This window comes from Pecten maximus, chromosome 10 (genome assembly GCF_902652985.1).
Source record: "Pecten maximus chromosome 10, xPecMax1.1, whole genome shotgun sequence".
Lineage (NCBI taxonomy): Eukaryota > Metazoa > Mollusca > Bivalvia > Pectinida > Pectinidae > Pecten > Pecten maximus.
The window spans coordinates 4107072-4130575 of NC_047024.1; the positions used below are offsets into that span (position 1 = coordinate 4107072).

Here is a 23504-nt window from a genome sequence, read left to right on the forward strand (position 1 = left end):
ATCATTTTAAAACTCCTAATTTCCAGCTAAAAAATCAAGTTTCTATTGATCAAATGACTTTGGAAATTAGCCTACAAGTATTTTTGTTTTAATTTTATCAGTAAAAGTAGGAAAATTGATAATAAGATTTCTAGAACCAGACATGCCATACATGTTTGGATAAAAAAATTATTGGAGTTCACTGTTTGTATTGTAGGCCCACAGATTAGTGTTGATAGCAGCATGTCCGATGCTTCAGTCCATGGAAAATGCGTCAGCAGGTTCACATCTAGAAGTTCGTCTAGCAGCCGACATCAAACAAGAATCCGTCAACACATTCCTACAGTATTTATATGAAGGCTTCATGATGTTAACAGAGGAAAATGTCCGTGATGTTGAGAAAGTAGCCAGACTTTTACAGGTGGATGGTGTGATTAAATGTTGTGCAGACTTCTACAAATCGCTTAAAGTCAAAACAGGTGTTACCATTCAGCCAGGACATAATTACAAATACTCTTTCCAAGATTTAGTTGAATTCCGTCATGTCAGAGCGTCCGATATCATTAAATCCACTCAAGATAGAATCACCAAACGTGCTTCCGAGTTTTCGCGACCAGGTAGTCCAGGAGGCAAGAGACAGAGAATGTATATGCATCCAGGAAGTCCGTCCGTGGACAGAGCAGATGACCATCACAGTATGTCGGACAGTTACAAAACTAGTCACTTGACCCCTGACCCATGGGAAAGAGTTCCTAGGCTAGGGTCAGGCATGGGTCGTCAAGGTGCTGCTGGGAGGAACTCCCAGCCTGGTGTGATAGAAATTGTGGAAGACAGTTTGGAAATTGTACAAACAGAACCGTTAAATAAAGATCCAAATAAGCCGTCAGATTTGCGGCAGACAGTTCAAAAAAGTGTTGCCATTTCTATAGCTAGTCAAATCACAGACAATACTGATCTTCGTGTTATAAATATCACTGGAAGCAACAGAGACGGCAGCAACACCACATCAACCACAAGTTCATCTAAGAGTTCATCCCACGGCCAACAAGATTCATTCCCACCAAAGTCCAATGTGTCTTCATCTCCATTAACATCACTACAGCAGTCATTTTCATCATCTGCCGCCATGCACAGAATGCCAGAGATGTCATCACATATGATGCCAGGTCCCTCATTCCGACAAGAAAGGGCTCCAGAACTCTTTCATATTCCAAATTTTGGCAGTTCAGACCTAGAATTGGTACAAGTCCCAAAGCCTAACAAAATGCCCGAGTCTTCTGTCAGCACAAGTAGTTCACAACCACAGCGGCAACCGTTCCCAGTGTCCTTGTCACCAGTAGGTGCTTCATCCAAGCCATCATTTGCCATCGGAAGTGCCAGTCAGTCTCCAAGCAGTCAGCCAATGGGATCCCCAATGGCAGTGCCAACCTCCACACCCATCCAACCACCACATGCGGCCCGATCACAGTCCCAAGGTAGCAGTGCAGGACAAAGTGACATGGAGAGGGCTTCACCAGTGGTAGATAGTGGCAAGGATCCTTCAAGGTTTGTATTTAGTCGCTTCTTTACTGGAGATCTCTCAAACATGAAAATTGACACGCATATGAATATATGAATTAAAAAAGAATGCTGCAATGATGTGAACAAATTATTTTTATTCACAGGAACGCAATTGCACCTAAAAATTACTTTTATATTTCAGCTTTAAAGAAAAGCAGGAGCCTTCGCCATCAAGTACTGCTGAAATGACCCCAGACATCAGTATAGTAAAGATTGAAGGTCAGGACAAGGACGATACAGGAGGGTTGGACATGTATGTTGACATGCCACCCGACGGAACAATGACAATGCATTCAGGAACTGGCGAGGAAAGCGACAACGATCACGACGAAGCACTAGAGGAATGGGCACGCGAGGAATCTGTAAATGAAAGCGGAGATATGAGTCACATGGACCCAGGCGGGGCAAAAGGTAGGTGTCAGATTCAATTCCTTTTTGGCTTTTTCAGTGAATCTAGCAAACTAAAACATTGACCAGTGATAAAGTATACACAAATTCTGTTGTTGGGTGATTGTCTCATACAAGATGGTGAGTTCTGACTAGCAAAACTGAAATAGAATACCCAAAATTAACTATATATACGATTCAGAGTTGAAAACGTTGTTCAAATAATTCACAGTATTTGTATTTTTTCAAGAATTTTTTTTTCTTCAAGTTTTGTTGAAATTTATGTGATTACGATTTTAATTCAGTTCCAGACATCAAAATGGCAAAATAATCATGAATAAACCAAATTCTAAGCAAAACTATGTGAACATTGTTACACATTATTGGGTTAAATTATAATAATTGGTATGAATCTCAAGAATTTATTAGAATTTAGAATTAAGCTTTGTGTGAAGTATGAAACACCTATTCCAACAATAGAATATTTGACGTCTCAAGAAGCCAGAAAAAAAACACATCGTTAATGAAGTTGAATTTCGTATATTACTAAATACACCAGATTTTGTTTCCCTATAGACAATATACTTGTAACTGATTTGCATTAAAAAAATCTAACTTTTAAGAAAAAAATAGTTACGGAAGTGATAATTGTAAAATAAAGAATTTTGTAAAATCCATACAACTTTCATTTGTCAATGTCTGGTTTGTCTTCATTCTGTAGAAAAAGCCTATACCTGAGTAGTTTTATCCCAAAAATAGCCTTTTCCTTCTTTGATGAAACTTCCATGAATATCTGATGCATTGGATGTGATTTGATGGGGGGAAAAGTCATTTGAAGTCTGCTGAATTTATGAGTCTCAAGTGTAAATTTGAAGTGTGTCATATCTTTTAAAATATATTGGGATCTTACAGTTATGACCTTTCATATATAATCAATAATTGGGGAAAATTGGTATGGGATCTGAAGGAAATTCTAAACCATGCATGGGCACTAAAGGTGGTAAGGTCTTTTACAATAAAGAAGGGACTTTTTTTTCTGTGAGATTGGGATTGAAATTTTTCTTGGAAGTTGTGTTAAGATGGGTCGGGTTAACACATAAATGCACACAGGAGATTCTAAACCATGCATGGATGCTCAAGGTAGCAAGATATTTAAAAAAAAAAAAAAAAAAAAATCCTTTTTTTTTTGAGGGGTTGGGGGATTAATTTTATCTTGGAAATATAGAAAATGTAAGTTGTGTTTGATGGTCTGGATAACACACCCATCAATGTAAAAAGGAAATTCTAAGTTCATCAATGATAAGGAAAGTGACTCTTTCTGGGATTCTATTGATCTTGTATGAGAATATTTCATTTCACCGTTAACTTTTTCCAAATTGTATGTAGTCGAAACCCAGTTACATGGGTCAAATTGTTGCTTTTCCTTCATCCATTTTCTAAAACTGTTATTTTGACAAAAAAAGAAAAGAAAAAGAAGTTATTTCAACTTTCACCTTTTGGATAAAATCTACCAAAAAAATTAATGTTTTACAATAGCAATGTTCAATGAAATATGGTGCATTGCAAAACTTGCCTGATCAGCTATAACTGAAATAACTTTGATATTAATGATATAATGTTCTCGTACAAGGTATACTTGAATTATATAAAGGAAATTCTTGTGAATTATTTGTTCAAGATATTAATTATTGAACAAACAAGTTGAAGATTTTCCTTAAAAGTAACATGAAAGATTAAATGCACCAAGGAAATTTACCAAGAAAACTAAAAGAGACAAATTATTCAAAATCTGTTTACCACAATACATGATTATAATTAATAAAAAGTATATTTTTAACTCGTTTGGCTAAAAACAAGTGAATTTGCTTGGTGTATTGTGTTCCCAGGATTTTGAAACTATCTTGATATCTCATTCTACAGATAATAAAACAAAAAATGGTTGAAATTAACTTTGGTGACCATTTATTATTTGTTGAGAGATGGTTTCATCACAATCCTTGGCACAAATGTTTTATAGGTACATGTTATCAGGCTGACGTGATATGTTGAGCAAACTAAACACTATTTGTATTGATGATTAAGGTATGATTATCTGTGCTCTTAATAGCTAAAATGCTTGTTTGGAAGAGAAGTATGGGATGAACATAAACTATCAATGTGTAGTAGGTCTTGGATTGTCTTTCCTTATTGCCTGTTTGTTATGGCGGACTAGGATTTCTTTTCTGAACGATGATGAAACTGTCTTGAGAAATGAAAAGAAAAAAAAACAATTCCTATCAAAGGTTGTTTGAAAAAATAAAAGTTTGAATAATGGCTGCAATTGTCACCAGATATGTGACTAAAACACGATCAAGGAATGACTGGGTCCTGTGTGCTTGTCGCACCTTCATATGGAGAACGTGGCCAAGGATATACAAAGCTTTTCATGCGCTCCGTTTGATAAAAGGAGAAATACCTCCAATTGCAGGAATGTTGGGAATGTTGTGAGAACAAATCGCTGAGAAGAACTAATAAAAAACACATACAAATTAAACTCTTCCTAGTTCTGTGATGCCTTGTTAATCGATACAACGCATGTGATTTTTCCTGTTTCTCTAATCCAGAAAAGTTCTGGAAACTGAAATGTATCGACATAACCTGGTTCCACAGTACAGACATATATACATAATGAGAGGACCTGACAATTTGATACTAGATATTGTATGTGGTGTATAGTTTGCTCTTAATTTAACCTTGTCTCCTCTTATTTACTCCTGCGGATGGCTCATATTAATGAGCATCCCTGAGGTCATAGAGGTTAAAAGGTTAAAGGTCATCCAAGCTAACAGATCTGGTTAACAGTTTCTACAGTTCAAACACAAAGATAGCAAACATTTTGACTTGATTTAGCCCTTTACCTTATAAGGTCATATGTAAAATTGTAAAAAAAAAAAAAAATAAGAAATTTAATAAGTTTAAGAAAAATTTAAATTTTGAAAAGTAACTGAGGCATCAAAGATTTTTTAGCTTGGAAATAGACTTCAGTCATGCCTTTGTTTATTGTTATACAAATGTTTGGTGCTTTAGTCTCAACAGTTCAAACGTAACCTATGTGATCTTCAAAAAATGGCAAAGACTGAATTTTAGACAGAACAAAATCACAATTATTTCATTGTTTCTGAAAATTCTCTATATTATATATATTGAAGAAAAAGATACTAGTTTATGTTTGAACTGTTGGAACGTTTGCCATAATTGTTGAGAGAAGAGCAGAGGACTATTTAGAGGAACACCAGAACAGCCAGTATTCAACCTGTGTGGGCGTACAGATCAACATACAACTGACTGAAGTTAACTTGGTCAAAAGTCAAACAGTCAGCACTGCTGAATTTACTTTGGTCAAAAGTCAATAAAGAATCAGTACTGCTGAATTTACCTTGGTCAAAAGTCAATTAAGAATCAGTACTGCTGAATTTACCTTGGTCAAAAGTCAATGAACAGTCAGCACTGCAGCATGTGACGAGCTGTAGTTCATATTTAATTGTAGGCCAGGTGATGGATGAGCAATGAATTTAATTTTTGATTATATAATGGCCAGAACGGGAACAAATACTGTTGAGAGCCTGTCGATTGTCACTGCCAATTTGCAAAAGATTCAGAGATGAGGAATGCATCTAGCTAGCAGTGATTTATATCCAGTACTTCCAAATTCTTATAGACAACATACCTATTCCACTGTTAAATCCATTCATTAGTTTGCTGCAATTGAATATAATTTACTCAGAACATTTGATTGACAAACATTTTGGGAAAGGTATTTTGCGACAGGTTGAATATTGGCTGTTCTTCTGACTCTCGCTGCAGGTAAGTGGTGTTGTCACAAACGCACACATAAACACACACCCACAAAAAAAACCGCTACGACTGTCCTATAAAATCCTCAATGGATAGATCTGCAAGTGGAGAACACCATAGAAGGCTATTACAGATGTACCAAAGGACTGGATTACGTTTAAACTGTATTCCTGTTTTGAAAATTTTCCGAAGTGATCTTTGATCTATCTGTGAAGTCGTTGTCAAGGAATCGGAGGAAATATGATCGTTCTTTTCTCATTATATCGGATATGATTGGTAAAGCAAGGATGTTATAAAAAATGGTTTCTGATTCAATTGCATAGAAGTTTTCAGATATTTGGGTTGGGGGATACTCGAGATAGAGTTGACAAGACTGAATGGCGAAATAGTCGCTGTAAATAAACACTTGTCCAATATGACCTCGGTATTGAGAGTGGAGAATTACTTCATAGACTGAGGAAGGAAGATTTACATATGGAGAATGTGGATTCCCAAACAATATGTGACCGTGTAAACAGTTAACACACAACAACTTGTAATGATAGGAAAATACCATGAGATATAATTTATACTTGCTGATGGATTGTCTTAACAGAAAATTTCAAGGACAGTTGTTGGCATTTCTTGATGGTGGACTGGTACTTGTGTTTTATTGTCGGGTCTGTTTTGATAGGATCATGCGAGATTTGCTGACTTTGTTGGTTCATGTGAGTTTTGTTGACTTGGTTAGATAGTTTATTAGCTTCATGCGATAATATCCATTATTGGAAAAATGCCTTGCATTGTCAGTTCTGATAATTGCAAAGGTCACATGATGCTAGTTCCACAAGGAGTTGTAGTTCATACAGTGTGGGCATCGTACAGATTGCTGTGTATTGCAGAGTTATTCTAAGGAAATGTCTGGCATTGCTGCCAAGGAGAGACATCTTCCGACGTACCATATAGATAATACTGGAATATGTTTGGATTACAGATGGGAATGAAACAAAATGTGTTTCCTTTGTCTCAATTCAAAATTTCTTCATCCGAATGATACTAATTAGCCTGATGGCAATGTCGAGCATACATTGCATAAAGCTGAAGATGGAATAACCACTTTAATTTTAACATGAGAAATGTAGCAGTATTTTTTGATGGGGTGAAGAAGTTTCCTTAGAAGAACCATATGAGGGTAAGTAGGGATTTACTTGTATTCAATTTAAAGATTTATATTATATTAATGAATGATTAAAAAAAATGGTTAAAAAATAATGAGACACAGGACTCACTTTTGTGAATTCAATTTTTAAATTTCGAAGATGAAAATTATTTGAACTTTGTGTACTCAAAATTATCATTTGAGTAAATGGATACTAGTAAAAATTTTGTTAAATTGATATCTCATTTTGATTGACATTGTAATTGCAATGTGGAAACTTTTCATTCATTAGATGACCTTATGTACGGTTGGAGTGCAAGAGAGGACAAATCCGTTGACAGTATGGTGGCCAATCTGTGTCACCAAGAATTACCGGAGACATATGAAAGTAACTCCACAGCTCTCGGTATGTGTAAAATGTTAATAGCATGTCTGTTCAACTTATTGAAATCAAACCAGCTCTCGGTACATGTAAAATGTTAATAGCATGTCTGTTCAACTTATTGAAATCAAACAAAAGTGCAATATTTTCATGTGAATTTTTGAAAATAATTTTTATATAAATTGATATTACGTAATGTGAATATAATCATATCATAAGAACATTTTATGCAAACAGCCTTATGTCTATGAATTGTAAACATTTCATAATTTGTTGACAAATTTGGAATTTTGATATGTTTCAGATAGTAGAAATATATTGCCCAATCGCCCTAGGCCAGGAATCGTTGACATGGAGACAGCAAAATCATTTCAGGTGAGTTGTTATAATAGCAATACTGACATTGAAGTGCCTGAAATAACTTTTGTTAGCACATGAAGTTATTAAGGAGATCAGTATTACAACTTCAAATCTGTTTTTGTTACAACCCATAATCAATCCATTTATTGAAAAGCACATGTTAAAATCAAACTGTTTTCCATATTTAGGATTGGTACAAATTAATAAAAACCTTACCATGGTTTGCAAAGACTTAAATTATAAAATTACTTTTATACCGAAAAGTCGTTTCATATTAAGAGTGTAAATTTAAACATAACAGGGTGTCCTGTGCTTGTGTTCTATTTGTGTGAGCTCGTGGATCAACAGTTAATATGATGTCAATAACCTGTTTGTCGACAGATGGTTGAGATGGTGCCAGGCTCTGGAGTGTTCCTGTACCATGATCAGATGGTGGATGCTCTGAAAACTGGGCTTGAACATGACCCGTCTTTAGAGCGGAGTGGAGAGAAGATGGCGCGGTTCCTCCTGGGGGTATTCTACACTTCCCGTGAGCTCATCGGCACTACCCTATCGAGAGGGACGTCATCCAAACGTCTCCTCAACCCAGTTGTCACAGAGTCAATTATATGTAAGTATCATTTGGATTGGCATCCAATGTCAATGGAAACAGGGTATATTTGAACAAAATGGAAGAAAATGTCGATCAAAGGGGATTTTTTTAACGAATTTTTTTTGTTAATCGGACAATTGTCATTGAATCCTGTTTGGAGATTATAACATTTTGGATGATAGAAACGTAAGACACAAGATGTGAAGGGAAACTTGTAAGATAGCAAAAGCTTTATACAAATTAATGATAATCTGTTATCGCTATATACAAAAAATGATTGTTATCAGAAACTTATCTAAAACAGTCTAGTTTCATCCACCTATGGCCACCCCCCAGTTTATGGATTGTTATAGACTAGTTTCATCCACCTATGGGCCACCCCCCAGTTTATGGATTGTTATAGACCAGTTTCATCCACCTATGGGCCACCCCCCAGTTTATGGATTGTTATAGACCAGTTTCATCCACCTATGGGCAACCCCCCAGTTTATGGATTGTTATAGACCAGTTTCATCCACCTATGGGCCACCCCCCAGTTTATGGATTGTTATAGACCAGTTTCATCCACCTATGGGCCACCCCCCAGTTTATGGATTGTTATAGACTAGTTTCATCCACCTATGGGCCACCCCCTAGTTTATGGATTGTTATAGACTAGTTTCATCCACCTATGGGCCACCCCCCAGTTTATGGATTGTTATAGACCAGTTTCATCCACCTATGGGCCACCCCCCAGTTTATGGATTGTTATAGACCAGTTTGACGATTAGCATTTGTCTTTGTTATTGATAGTTCTAAAACTACTTCACTTCTCTTTCAGCTTTCTGTCTTTTACATGGACGTCATAAACGAGGACCAGTGAAAACGGCCATGGCATCGAAGATCTCTGCTGCTACATTCAAGGCCAAACACGCTATTGCATATCACGATACTGTGTTTGAGAACCAATTAATTTGATGAGATGAACAAAGTGAGAATTGACAATACAGGAAGGTCTGGCTGTATAGCAAGAGTTGATCTGATGTTTATGTGCAATAAAATTTATATAAACACGTTCATTGTATGAAATTTCTTTATTGACTGGATACCCAAGGTTCATAAAAAAAAAAAATGTTAAATGGAAGCACAAATTTATTTTATTGAAGGTCTGCTGTGAAGCACTATTAAGCCCAGTTTTATAACATATTCTTAACATTTACCAAAATTATGGAGATGTTATAATTGACAAAGGAAAGCAAAAACAGTTAGAAGTGTGTTAAATTGCAATATGTACTGTAAAGTGGTTATTTGAAGTTTCTGGTTCACAGTTTAGTTGTCTCAAGTTTTCGGTCCATGTCTTGTTGGTTATACAGTCTTTGTCGCTAGGAAACCGTTGGGAACACTGAAATCATCCCATGTTATAGGATTGAAAAATGATTTCCCAGCATGTTTGTTAGTTCTGAGTAAAGAATCAAACTAGCCATACTGTCTGATGTCACAACTATGAGATTCCTCCACACCGCTAGGCAGATACTGTTTATCTAGGTCGTTAGACTACACTGTTGATAGAAGTTGAAAGTCTGTTCATATGATTGGATGTATGAAAACTTTCTTGTAACGGTTTATTTTCAAAATAATGCTCATGGTTGATCGTCGATATCATTAACAGTTTATGTTCAAAGTTTCATGAAAAGCAGACTGTTCTTGTCGGCAAATATCCAGAAAACTCTGGAAACCAGGTCAGAATTCTCAATAGAGGTAGTAATTTTTTGAGTACACAACTTATGATTATACTACAGTTTAAAAGCCTGTCCCTGCATAAAACTTACGTCCAATCAGTTAAGTAGGTGGAAACGGTGCACATCACTGGTTAAAGGTGAGAGACCCACGTTATAATTCCTCGACAGAACTTTAAGATCATTGGTAACTTAAGCACTGGAGATTCAGTCTTGTTGAATGCCGTTCATAAGTGGAGCTAACATGAGAGGTAAACAAGTATGGAAGAACCCCATCTCCTGCTTTGACAATAATGGTATTGTCCTGTATTGAAGTGACCCCCAGTGTCTATCCATGTCAAGATGGTGACAATAACTACAGGTGTATCATTTGTTTTTGCTGGTGTAGATATTAAATATTTCTACAATATTTTGGCTGTTAAGAAGAAGAAATGCAGAGGAAGAAAATGAAAATTGATGGTAAGTTTTAATTTGTAATGTAACATTATTTTATAAGTTAACTCTTTGCATGGCTAGACTTAGGGATCACTTCAATAACAAACTCCAAGAGTTAACTATCGAGAAAACAAAGTCTGCTGAAGTAAAAATTTTCTATCAATATTTAATAAGTTCAGTATTTTCTTTAGACTTTTTAGTTAAATTTAAAAGACTAATAATATTTGATAATCAAAGAATTTCCGTAACAATTTTGTTTTTAAAATTTCAGAATGTACTGACTTGGAGGATTACATGATGCTTCAGACCGCTGATGTGGATTTATTTAAAGGTAAGAATATAGAGGCAATTATCTTGAAACTTGGGATAAAAAGGCAGTTGACATCATAATTCTCTTTTTCTTGGAAAACAAACAATACTTTTGTATATTCTTCGGAAGAAAAGTTGCTTTGTTGCTCTAACTTGACAGGAGTGTTAAAAAATGATTTTCATTTCATAGTAAATTTATATATTCATTTTATATTTATACATTCCAATTGCCACCATAGGAGAAAATTTATATAGTCTTGGCTTGTTATTTTATCCTTTTGACAAATAACATCAAATGTCAATAAAATTTGTTGAAATGAAAAATGATTACTGATGTAGTCTTCTATGCTGTCTTGATAATTAGTTAAATATGTTTGTGCTTTACAGGTCCCACTGCAGGCATCCCAAACTATCGGCCAATGATAAGCCCGTCACCGGGTATCTACACTATGGAATATGCATCAAAATTTGAGGTAAATATCCAGAAATCAAATCCTTATCTATGACTGACCAGAAGATATTCTGGCTATGGGGAGTTCCACACTTGTTTTATCTTTTCAATTCTAGACGTTAAGAATACTTAGTTTTGGATTGTTAAAGTTATGATTGTCTGTGCAATTATGAAATAATTTAAAATTTGACTGCATTAAACTTACAAAGTTTTGTATATTTCAGATGGTTGAAGTATCTCCAGGGACCAGAGTGTTTGTATATCCACATCATCTACAGGTGGCTCTCAAAAAGGGAATTGAGCAAGGACGGGACAAGCGCAACGGAGAGAAAATGGCGCGTTACTTGTTGGGAGTTTTCTGGACGTCCAAGGAACTGCTAGGCAAATCCTTGTCAGGGGTTTCCACGACAAAGGAACAATTAAATCCTGATATCATAGCTGCTATTACATCGTTCTGTGTGTGTAACAGTCGACACCGACGAGGGGAGGTCCGCATGGCCCTAGCCAGTAAAGTGTCCTCAATCTGTAGTAAAGCTAAATCAGCCAACAGGTACAACATGCAGCTGGCCGAGAGTCGACAGCAAGCTCTATCACAGCCTGGCAGTAACAGACTACAGGCACATACTGACAACCAACAAGGTCCAGAGGTCAGCCAGTCAAACTTGGAGATGACGGACAATCAGTACAGCATCCCTTTCACAGACCGATCATACAGCTCCGTTACCGGCGATTCTTACAACACACGCACAGCTACAAATCCTTACAATCCTACCTATGATTTACAAGACCCTAGAGATAGATATAAATGAGGAGGAGATCAAAGTAAAGAGGCCATTGAATTGTAAAAGTATAAAATCCAGCAAAAAATTACCTTATATTAAAAAAAAACAAACAAAAAAACTAAGCATTAAAAAAGAATAACCACACTATTTGAGAAAGTCTCAGAACATTCTACATACCAAGTAGATTCACTTCGATGATACATGTACCAATGTTTTCCCGTAGATTTGTTTTTACCATAGTGTGAAATAAATTTTTTCATTTTCTTTGTTTTTCACCGTTTTTTATTTGAATTTAATTCATTCAAATATTATGCACTTCAATACGTGAAAACTTTCATTGTAAACAGCAAAACTTCAATAATTTGCAAAATTTTGCACATATTTTAATGTGACTAATAAACATCTTGGGGAAATAAAGGTACAATGTTGATATAAAAGAATTTAGTTAACTGGTGTTCCGAATATGAATGTGAAATACAGTTTTGAAGATAACGAAATAACCCATACCAACCCAGATTTGTGACAGCATTAATCCTGTTACTGTCATCCTCGTTATCTTTAATTGGTTTTGGCAGGTTTGGCAAAATTGTTGGTTTCTCACTTGAGTTTTAGTATTTCAAGTTTGTTACATATGTTTCTACCATAGTTTTGTTGTGTATTTCTTACTGGTTGTGTGAGAGATTAGTTCTGTTCAAAACTTTGTGCTGCAACATCCCCATGCAATGATATCCCCCTTTCCCCTACATTACATAAGCTAGTTTCAAGCTTGTACAGGCTGTCTTGGATAAGAGAACTGACGAGGGATTCTTCTCTTTAAATAGGTCTCTTCATCTGGCCCAGTGTTCCAAGTACGCAAGTCGCCCCGAAAGACATCGGCCAAGGTCAAGGTCACCAGTGTGAAATGTGTGGTGAAATTTCAGCCACGAAAGAGCTTCTTGCTCATCATGTTCAGAATGAGTGCTCTGAGTTTCGCTGTAAACATTGTACGCTGGTATTTAACGACCGAAGCAACTTAACCGAACACATGGAAACGGTTCACGGCCAGGTTATTGCTGCCTTCTGTAATGAGTGTGGCAAATCCTTCAAATCGAAGTCAGGTTACTACATTCATAAAAACATTCACCACAACTTGGTGAAAACTTGTCCACAGTGTCAAATTTGTGGCAAGTATTTTGGCAGTCCTAGTCGCCTGTTGGTACATCAGAAAACACACTTAAACAAAACATTTACCTGTACAAGATGTACTCGTGTGTTTCCTAATCGAGAACGATACATTTTACATCAGTGTGTACAATCAACTCAGTAAATTCAATATTGTGGATCTTGGACACATCTATTTTTATGGAGTGATAGTTGGTTTAGTTTCTATTAATGTGCTGTCTACTGTAATGGAGAAGGGATCATATTGCAGTGTTTGTATATATGTTAATCTTGAGTTGGAAATAAAATAATTCTACACTTGGTATATTGGTGTGAAGTAATTTATGAGCTGGCCAAGAGAAGTTATATCTGTGATGTGTGGATTAGGGACCAGTAATCTGTAGGCTAGGTACATTGGATTTGTCAGCTTGGAACCATTGATGTCACAATGTTTTGTCTTTCCATTAGGGCTCAATACATTTATATCACCCAAATTGTCAGTGTCGTTATAGTGAAGAAATTCTGTATGAATAGAGTGAATTATAGGTTTGCATGCAAACGTAAATTCACGCACAAAGCTGAGAGTCTGATTAAGGCGTTTTTGTGTTTTGAATAGGAGATGATCTTGTAAGCAGAATACAAGTTGGCTCCATGAAGGAAAGTGTACAACCGGTCCAATACATGTCAGACTTGCGACTTCATTTCACGTGCGAGATGTGCGGTACCATGTTCCGGTCCCGAGAACTTCTATCTAGTCACGTTCAGAACCATTGTAATCAGTTCCGCTGTAAACTTTGCCCCAGTAATTTTGACGATAGAAATGTATTGAAGTGGCACATGGCTCAGTGTCATGGCCAGGTGATAGTGTCTTACTGTACCGACTGTGGTAAAGGGTTTAAGTCCAAGTCTGGGTACTACATCCACCGAAAGATTCATCACAGCCCCGTCAACACTTGTCCCAGGTGTAGGACTTGTGGAAAGGTGTTCGGCAGTCGAAGTAGACTGTCTGTTCATGAACGAATCCACTCAGGGGAGACAATCTCCTGTAATATCTGTGGTAAACATTTCCGCTATGAAAGAAACTTAAAAAACCATACATGCATAACGTGATGTGTTCATTGCTGAAAGTGTGGAAACAAAACCATTGGAGCGAGGCTGTTCTATTTTTATTTTGTGATGTTTGTGTTTCTGACTTGGAAGTGTTGACTAAATACCCATGTTAGATGTGTAATACATCAGAACAAATCAAGGCTGGAATTAACCAATTACAATAATTTGTGACAATGATTTTTGGTCAGAGATCGTGTAGACATTGTAAGGTTTTCATGTGGTACATCCATTCTCATTAAGGTGAATTATTTCATAAATGATAGATGTGTGCAATGTTCATAATGTATCAATTGAATGAGGTGAACTTGACCCTTGGGCATTACTGATGTAAGGTTATGGTTGTAAATATATTTAAAGGGTAGGGTACTGATGGATCAGAGATGAAGGGTTATTAAAACCTTGAGATTTTGGAGAGAAAGGCTGTTGAATTGTGAGGTATAAGGTGTCCTATCTTACAGTAGGTCTATGTTATGGATGGTTATGAATTAAAAAAGATTTGAAGAAATTAAAATGGAATCCGTTTGTTTTTGTTTTAAATAGGCGGCCATTCCTATAAAATGGAAGGTATCTGTACCTGGAGTAGGGACGGCCGTGGCCAAATCACTGTCATCCAGTGTGCTATGTGTGGGACGATGTTCCGCTCCAAGCCGGAATTATCCTACCATGTCAAACATCTGTGCAAGCTGTTTAGGTGTCGAATCTGTCCAGTGGTGCTTCGGACCAGGGATGAGTATAGAGCTCACCTGGCATCCTCTCACGATCAATTGATTGTGGAGTTTTGTCTGGAGTGTGGCAAGGGGTTCAAGTCGAAATCTGGATTTAGGATACACCAAAATATTTGGCACAGTTCTGTTAAAACCTGTCCACGGTGTAAGACTTGTGGGAAGTACTTTGGCAGCAAAAGCCGACTTATTGTACATGAAAGGAAGCACACTTCTGAGGAGGCGTTTGCTTGTTTGATTTGTGGCAAACGATACCGCTATAAAAGTAGCCTAAAAAAGCATAACTGCCGACAGGAATGGGGGGTATAACTTTCAAACTTCACCTTCAATTAAGTGAAAACTTCTCTGAGGAATGGCATGGGCTGGCTATACTGGTGACTTTTCAAATCCTGTATTGTGATTCGTAGATTGCTCTCAAGTGGAATTTGTTGTACTTGTTTTACCAGGTGTTTTCCCGACCAAGTGTTGCTGGAGAGTTCTTGTTGGTAAATCCGTTTATCTGTACATGCTTAAAATGGACTCAAGTTGTGTGGTACACCGTCATGTGCTGTGAAAAATGGCTATTATAAATGAAAAACTAACAAATTGTCTCTCTGTAGCGTTTTGTGTACCCTATCAACCTGGTAGAAACAATGCATTGGGCAAGTAGCATGATATTTTAAAAAAGATAATTCTTGAATTGGGGTTAAAAGAGGATATTTTCTTATCTTTACTTAGGAGAGCTCCCTTATGGTGGTATCGGTCAATCCTCGACTCTCGGACTGGGATTTGATACGGCGTTGTCGGATGACCATGTTATTAGTGGGGGAACGGGTGTCGGGCCGTCCCAGTTGACTGAACCAGGTATTAACTTCCAGCATTGGGGGGCAGTGTCGTGTGTCCACTGTGGTCAGACTTTCCTTACCAAGAGGCTGCTCATACAACATAAAACTAGGGTCCATGGTATTCAAGTGAAGGAAATCTCGTGCAAATTGTGTGCCAAGTCTTTTACTTCGCGGTCAGGACTTTATCTTCACTCCAAAACAGCCCATGGCTCGGGAAAAGGCTGTCCTCAATGTAATATTTGTGGGAAGTTATTCGGCAGCCAGAGTCGCCTTGAACGACACAAGAGAACGCATGTACAGAGGACACCAAGCTGTGGGTTCTGTGGCAAAACCTTTAGGACAGAGCAAGCACTCGCAGAACATGTCTGTATTACCTAGTGTCAAGTTTGTCTGGTCCTAGGACAGAGCAAGCACTCACAGAACATGTCTATCACCTAGTGTCAAACTTGTCCTTGACTAAAACTTGTTATGCTGATTCAATATCTTCAATATTCATGATTGAAAAAAGAAGAATATTTAAACAATAAAGTGTCATTTTCCTTTATTAAATAAACATTAAATTGGATGTTTATATTATCAACTGTGAACAGCTGTTTGGTTTATCAGTGTCTTGTTTACAAGCTCCCCTAGTGTTGGACTGTTACAGCATTGATCACATCAAATCAAGTGATGTTAAGTGTGTTATAGGTTATTATTAAAACAGTTCGATTTGAACAAGTGATATCCTGTTTATTTCTGTAATTTGGTGATACAAATGGTAAGAAACCTAATGTGTTTATAAAGTACAGAATAGGTGAAGGTCATATTGATACAGGTGTTCTGATTACACAGGTTCACTTAATATATAAAAGTATATAGTCTGACCTTAAGTGAAGGTCAGATTTATACAGGTGTTCATGATAACACAGGGTTCACTAATACATACAAAGTATACAGTGGTATTGTACAGGTATTCAGAAAAGCTTTACAATCGGAAAGGTCAGTGATACAGGTTTTGTTTTAAACATTTACACTTGTTACTTAATCTTAAGTGATGAGACCCCAGGTTTGACATGATAGAACGTAGGAGATCCTAACGACGACTTTCTTTATCCTTTCAGAATCCCACATGCTAAGCTCCAACTGGGGGCAGTTTGAACCATTCTTCAATTCTGGTAATATGTTTCCCCAAACGCTGCCACCCCGAATACGTAGGACTGTCTACCTAAGCACCACAGACGGCCATCACCTTGTGCATTGCCAAGGCAACAAGCGTGTTTGCGGTTATTGTGATCTCGTTCAGAACAAGTACCGTTGCGGACAGACATTCAAATCCTTCTTCAGATGTGAACAGTGTAATGTGCACTTGTGTAAAAGTGAAGAAAAAAGATGTTTCTGGCGGTTTCACGAACTTTTACGTGATAATCCTGGGTCAGATCCGTTGACCCTTATACAATCTTTAAAGGCTGTTAATAGAGTATCTTTGTAGGTTTGGTTTGTGTTGCCATGTTTCTGAGGTGACAAAGAAGGTTCAGTTGGAATGAGTTAACACTTTTGCCAATTCACTGCAGAGGAACTTGTTGCTTGTAATTGTAGATTCGTTTGATTAGTTGGGAGATAATTGGTTGAGACTTTTAATGTTTTGCAAGTTGTTGAATGCTGAGTTCATTGTGCATCACGATAGATGCACACTTTAGAAGGACATTGTTTTCATACCATTTGTACAGAACTGCTTCCCCAAACACTGGCCTGTCAACACATTAGACTGTAACATATGAAATTTGTTGCTAAGTTACTGGCTTCTGTAGTAACCATTAAACAGATCTGTACAGTTCTTAACAAGGCCTGCTTATTTCTCCTTTCAGAACATGAGTTGCCAACAGATACAATGGTACAAGATGGCTTTGATTGGTATAGTTACGACCAGAAAGAGTTTGCGGAGTCTGATAACACTTCTCTTGTCTTTGGGCAACAAGGGATGAAATGCGTGCACCAGGTGACGAAACACCTTGACCCTAAGTACTGCCCAGTGTTCCCAGCTCTGCCTGGTCATGCTCTTGTACACGGACATGCTAACAAGCGAGTGTGTGGCTTCTGTGATATTGTAGGCAACAAGTATCGCTGTGGGAAAACTACACGTTCCTTTTATAAGTGTGAACTGTGTAACGTACACCTGTGTAAAAGTGGCAATATTGACTGCTTTACCAAGTTCCATGAATTGGTCTACCAAAATCCCACTGTTAAACCTAGGTTTCTCATTCAAAGGCTAAAGATCAAAATGAAGACTGAATCAAAGCAATTACAGTATTCGCCTCAATAATGAGGGTACTAGCTCACCTCAATAATGAGGGTACTAGCTCTCTAGAAAAGATTCCATTGAAAAGGGATATGAAGAAATGACATCATTGACACCAGGACTTGGTTTGGTTAATTAAGAATCTTTGTGTAATTTCAGGAGGAAAAAATCCATCATCCATCTATATTAAAAGAACTTCTCTAATAAAGTTTTCTTGGAAAACATGCTGGTCTGCTTAAATCAGCATGTTAACAAGTATACTAAGTATAGAAAATATGATTGAATTATCTGGCTGATCTTACAGCTGTTGTATTAAGACTGCAGGTGACAGGTCACACATAGACATATAGGTGAAAATGATTGTTGTTTTCACACATAGACATATAGGTGAAAAGTGGATGTCATTTTCATTGAGTTAGACAAACAGATGTCCAGCCATCATTAACGGCGTTTATTTGTCGTTTCAGGATGGGATCTGTTAGGACACCACTCCAAGCCTTTGGGTGGCCAAGCAAAGCTCCCAAGCGGTACACGCTATGGCTGGGGTTGTCCCCCGGGGTCATCTGAATATAACCCTTACAACAGTGCTATACCTGATCATGCTTCCACAAAGTTTGACTATGAATTCCTGTTGGAACACCAACTGATTCACATGAAGGGTTACAAACGCGGTTGTGTGTACTGTTACCTGGTAGGGCGGCGGTATGCCTGTGGCAAGTCTACGAGTACTTACTACCGTTGTCAGCGATGCATGACCCCCCTGTGTAGGTCTGCACAGAATGACTGTTATGTCAAATTCCATGAAATAGTCAAAGCTAACCCACAGATTGATCCGGAGATGCTTCAAATTATGCTGAGGAAAATGAACTTTAAATCTTCCTCTGAAATGAATAACATGAAAACGTGATGTACATTAGTTTGTTTTATAAACAATGGACAAATGAAGGCACATCAAACTATTCTATAGACTTATCTTATTACCTTTGACATTATCTATTCGTTATCTCTTATTATGTTAACCCCAATATTTAATGATTTAAATATACAATGCAAAAGCTTTTAGTTTTTATCTGATTTTGTCTTTGTAACCCATGTTTGTTCATAATACAGTAGTGAATGAATCATCATGGCCCTAAATGACCACAGCCGTCGATCGGCAGTTAAACTCGAGCAAACATACTTTTGTGTTAATGGGTCTCCTCCATCATGACAATGTAACCTAGATTAAGACGAGGGCAAGATCTGGTTAATGACGTTTCGCAGGTTGTGTGGATTTATTTGATAAAGTTAAGTAATGCTACATACAAGGACATGAACAGGTAGCGTCCTTTGTATTACATTGTACTGGGCAGTTAAACCTGAGGATTAGTATTAAAACTTTTCAGCGGTAAGGATTATTCTAAACAAAGGCCACAGTGTTAATGGTGCCTTCTTTATGCTTTCAGGCATCACCACTTCTGCACCAACTGAAGACTTTCCAGCTGGTTCTAGTTGGTTTTCCTATGATACTCCGAGCCTTTCTCTCCCACCCCTACCCCCGAACCAGGGGGGAGGGGAGCAGGACAACCTGACAGCGTTTTCAGGGTTCCTAGGCCATGGGCTTGCCCATATCCAGGGCCACAAGAAGGCATGTCATTACTGTGACCTTGTAGGCAACAAGTACCCTTCAGGGTACACGGTCAAGTCCTACTATCAGTGTACACAGTGTGATGTTCCTCTCTGTCGCTATGGACAGAGTGACTGCTTCATCAAATTCCATGAGCTTGTGCAATCTCATCCCGATATCGATCCCAAAAAACTTAACAAGTTCATGAAAGCGAAATTTGCTAATAGTACGGTATCCTATCAGATACCTCCTTCGGCAAAACTACTTCAAAATAAACTCCTTCAAAATGATAATACTTAATGATATAACTAATGGATTGCACTATATTTGGGTAGACTGGCTACACTAGCATTCATTTGATGTGTCTGAATTTGCTGTTAGAAGTTGAGGGAAAACTGATTCTGTGGAGGACGGGGAATAGAACATTTGACATGTATATATACGTTTATGATTTTGGGAGAGGACAGTAGCAATACAGATTTTATGAATGTCCTTGTATACTTTCACAACACGTTAAAATAGGTATGGGTTTAGAAATATCAGTACATGTGTATACATTCACATGGAATTATATTTGGGGAGAAGATAATTCTTTGAAAGTCTAGCTGTCCATATTTTTACCTATCCGATATAAAATATTGGAACAAAATATTAGAACATTGACTTTCATTTGTAAACAGATTGCGAAACACACTCCGGTGTATTGGGTACATGTCGCTTGAGATACATTACATCAGTGTATCGAGTACAGGTCACTTGAGATAATTACACCAGTGTATCTAGTACATGTCTGTTGTATATTTTGTATTTAAATGACTGATAAAACTTTGGTTATATTTTGTATTTAAATGACTGATAAAACTTTGGTTTAATAAAGTCATTATCTCCTTACACAGCTCTAGTGTGAGTGTTAGATACTTTGTAGTTTATCAGCCTTAACTTTTAATTGAGGTAGAGATTCATTTGCTCAACATGCTTTTTATGCTCAAGGCTTGTTAATGGAAACAACCCATTCTGATATGCTATATAGAGCTTGTCATACAAAAGGGTATATGCTTCAGAATCTTTTTTTTTCCTCTTTCATATGTCATGTTGTAAATATTGCTAAGTTATGAATAAAAGCTGTCTATTCTTTGTCAGTTTTTGTTGATTGTTCAAAGGAAAAAAACAACGATGGGGCAACAATTGGGATTTGGACTTGAGTATACTAGACATTGCCTAAGCATGAAGTGATGGTGGATACTTTAAATTTGGACATATAAAAACTCCTGTACAGTCTAAGTACAGGTTTGGGGTGATTTTTATATTGGTAATGAGTATACTAGACATTGCCTAAGCATGCAGTGATGGTGGATACTTTAAATTTGGACATATAAAATTCCTGTACAGTCTAAGTACAGGTTTGGGGTGATATATAAAACTCCTGTACAGTCTAAGTCCAGGTTTGGGGTGATATATAAAACTCCTGTACAGTCTTAAGTCCAGGTTTGGGGTGATTTTTATATTGGTAATGCACAAAGAATTAATCCCAGTTAAAATAAAATCTAACATAGGGCTGTTACTTTTTTCAGAACTGGTGCATGAAAATGCCACTGCCCATTCAGAACCACGGTATCCAGGTAGCATGTTCGAGCTGCCTGGAAACAAGGAAAGAGAAATTGAAATCTCACGTTTATATGCAAGAGGTTTTGGAGCATCTTCACGCCTAGACTTTACTAATGTAAATTACAAGATGGAAGTTGGTCAGTCTGAATTATCTCCCTTTGGAGGAGGTGCAAAAATGTTTGGTATATCAGAATTGCCTTTATATGGAAGTGGTGGGAGATTCAGTGGTCCTTCAGAAATTCCCTCCATAGGAGGCATTCCAAGATCTGGAACTGGTTTGGCCCCTATCAAGGAGTCTGAACTAGACTTTGGCCAGTTTGGTGTGAATATGAATAATGTTATGGAGAACCATCGTCATACAATAGCTCCAAATCCCGAGGGAAAGACGAGATCGTGTGTGTACTGCAAGATATACAGAAACAAGACAGACTGTGGGTGGCATGTAAAGTCTCGATATCATTGTAAAGTCTGTGAAGTGCCTCTGTGTAGTGGGAAACGTGACTGTTATAACAAGTTCCACCAGTTGATGCAATCCGTGCTGATGTCAAACCTGGTCTGGGATTTTGATACGAAAAGCTCCTATGACATTTCCAATATACCAAACCTAACTGACTGAAATACAACCTAAATGTAAATAATGCATATTGAAATAGACAGCCTTGACAGGGCATATTTGATTATATAGTTTGGTTGCTGTTAAGGTTGCACAAAAACTTTCCAAGCAATTAATTTGACATTTTCTTCCGCTGCTGTGGGTACAAGGTGTTTGCTTAAGTCTTTGTTTATCTGAGGTAAATAATTATAGGGATATAAAAACACCTGGTAATTTGTCTTCTTTCCCTTTCAGGGCCTCTGTCTTTTTGGCCCGGTCCTGGTGATGAGCTCTCGGAGAGTAATTTGTCTCTCATAAACCCTCGGATTAACACCTTGTACTTCACTGATAGCGGCCCTCACCGACTTGTACCTAACGAGGGCAACAAGCTGAAAACGTGTGGTCTGTGTCACATGAACCAGATCAAGTCCAAGTTGGGTTGGCGAATACAGTGTCGTTTCCAGTGTGATGTGTGTTGCGTGCCCCTTTGTAAGGGTCGGCGAAACTGTTTTGTAGATTATCACAACATCATGTTTGGAAAATTAACAGGTCATGGTGATGCTCCTGTATTGAAGCAAGGTCTGGGCGAGACTGCTCATCCACACGGTTCATCTCTGAGTCATCTTTCTCAAACTTCCCTGATTCAGTCGCCCCAATCGTCGACAAGTCCTATGCCAACATCATCTTCGAGTCATTCCACAATATCATCTATGATACAGTCAGACCATCTGTTATCTATGATACAGCCATCCTCTGTTGGCCATCAACCTCCTCCGATCCCCTCTCCAGATAACAGATTCAAAATGGAGCCAAGATTCAAAGGGGGATTCCAGTAACATTGGTGGTAAATGGACCAATTAAAAAGGTGGACTGATTATAATTATAACAAAGACTATATATGCATGTCAGCAGGTGCTCCATAAAGTCTGTGAATTTTTCTGTCGTACATACCTATGGCTTGCATCTTGATGTACAGCTAAATGGTGTTTACAAGCACATTTCTTAATTAGAAAAAATTACAAATTTTGGTAAATCCTTATGAATTATAACCTCGTACAACACTTCTTGTTGCTCAATAAAAATTTACTTGGATTGTACAGTAATAACGATTCAGTCTAGGTCAACTCGAATACAGTGTCAGATGTATAAACTCTAATACAGTTATAAGTTATACAGGAAGATCTTGCACATGTGATATCGAAATATAGTAAAATGATGTTGTTGCTGCTTCCCAAATCACACATTACACATCTTGCACACATCGGAGGCCGTCTTTAACTGACCATAGCTGTTGATTGGATGTTTAAATATACAACCTAAATATTACAAAGATCAGTCTTGTTTGTCTTGTCATGAGTCATGTAGGTCACTTGTTTGATTTGGTTTAGTGGACATCAGGAAAAACTGAAGAATATTCCAAAACAAAGCTAATACCCAAGATGTTGCACAACATGACAAAATGTTCAAGTTAGCTGTCTTTTAATGTGACCTTGAATGAACAACTTTGACGTACCAAGTGTTCTCACAACTGCATATTTTTAATTCTTTGGACTCAAAATAGATTGAAGTATTGTGGAGGAAGAAATATTAGTTGCTGCCTGTTATATATAGTTCTGGAAGTTTTTTGTCTGAGGAAACTATTGATATGTTAATGATAAATTTTGTGGAGATGGTTGAGAAACAATAACAAGTTTTTGTCTCCTTTC

General features: G+C 37.4%; 1 protein-coding gene across 35 annotated transcripts in view; it reads left to right on the forward strand.

Annotated features, from left to right (window-relative positions):
- LOC117336857 (zinc finger and BTB domain-containing protein 17-like) overlaps window positions 1-23504 on the forward strand; it is an 83094-nt gene that overhangs the window by 2694 nt on the left and 56896 nt on the right. For 21 of the 35 annotated variants that reach the window (XM_033897524.1, XM_033897522.1, XM_033897549.1 and 18 more), the window contains exons 3-4: window positions 197-1524; window positions 1682-1950. In XM_033897524.1, coding sequence (XP_033753415.1) covers window positions 197-1524; window positions 1682-1950 — 1597 coding nt within the window. The other 14 variants (XM_033897517.1, XM_033897523.1, XM_033897516.1 and 11 more) reach the window with 14 other exon arrangements.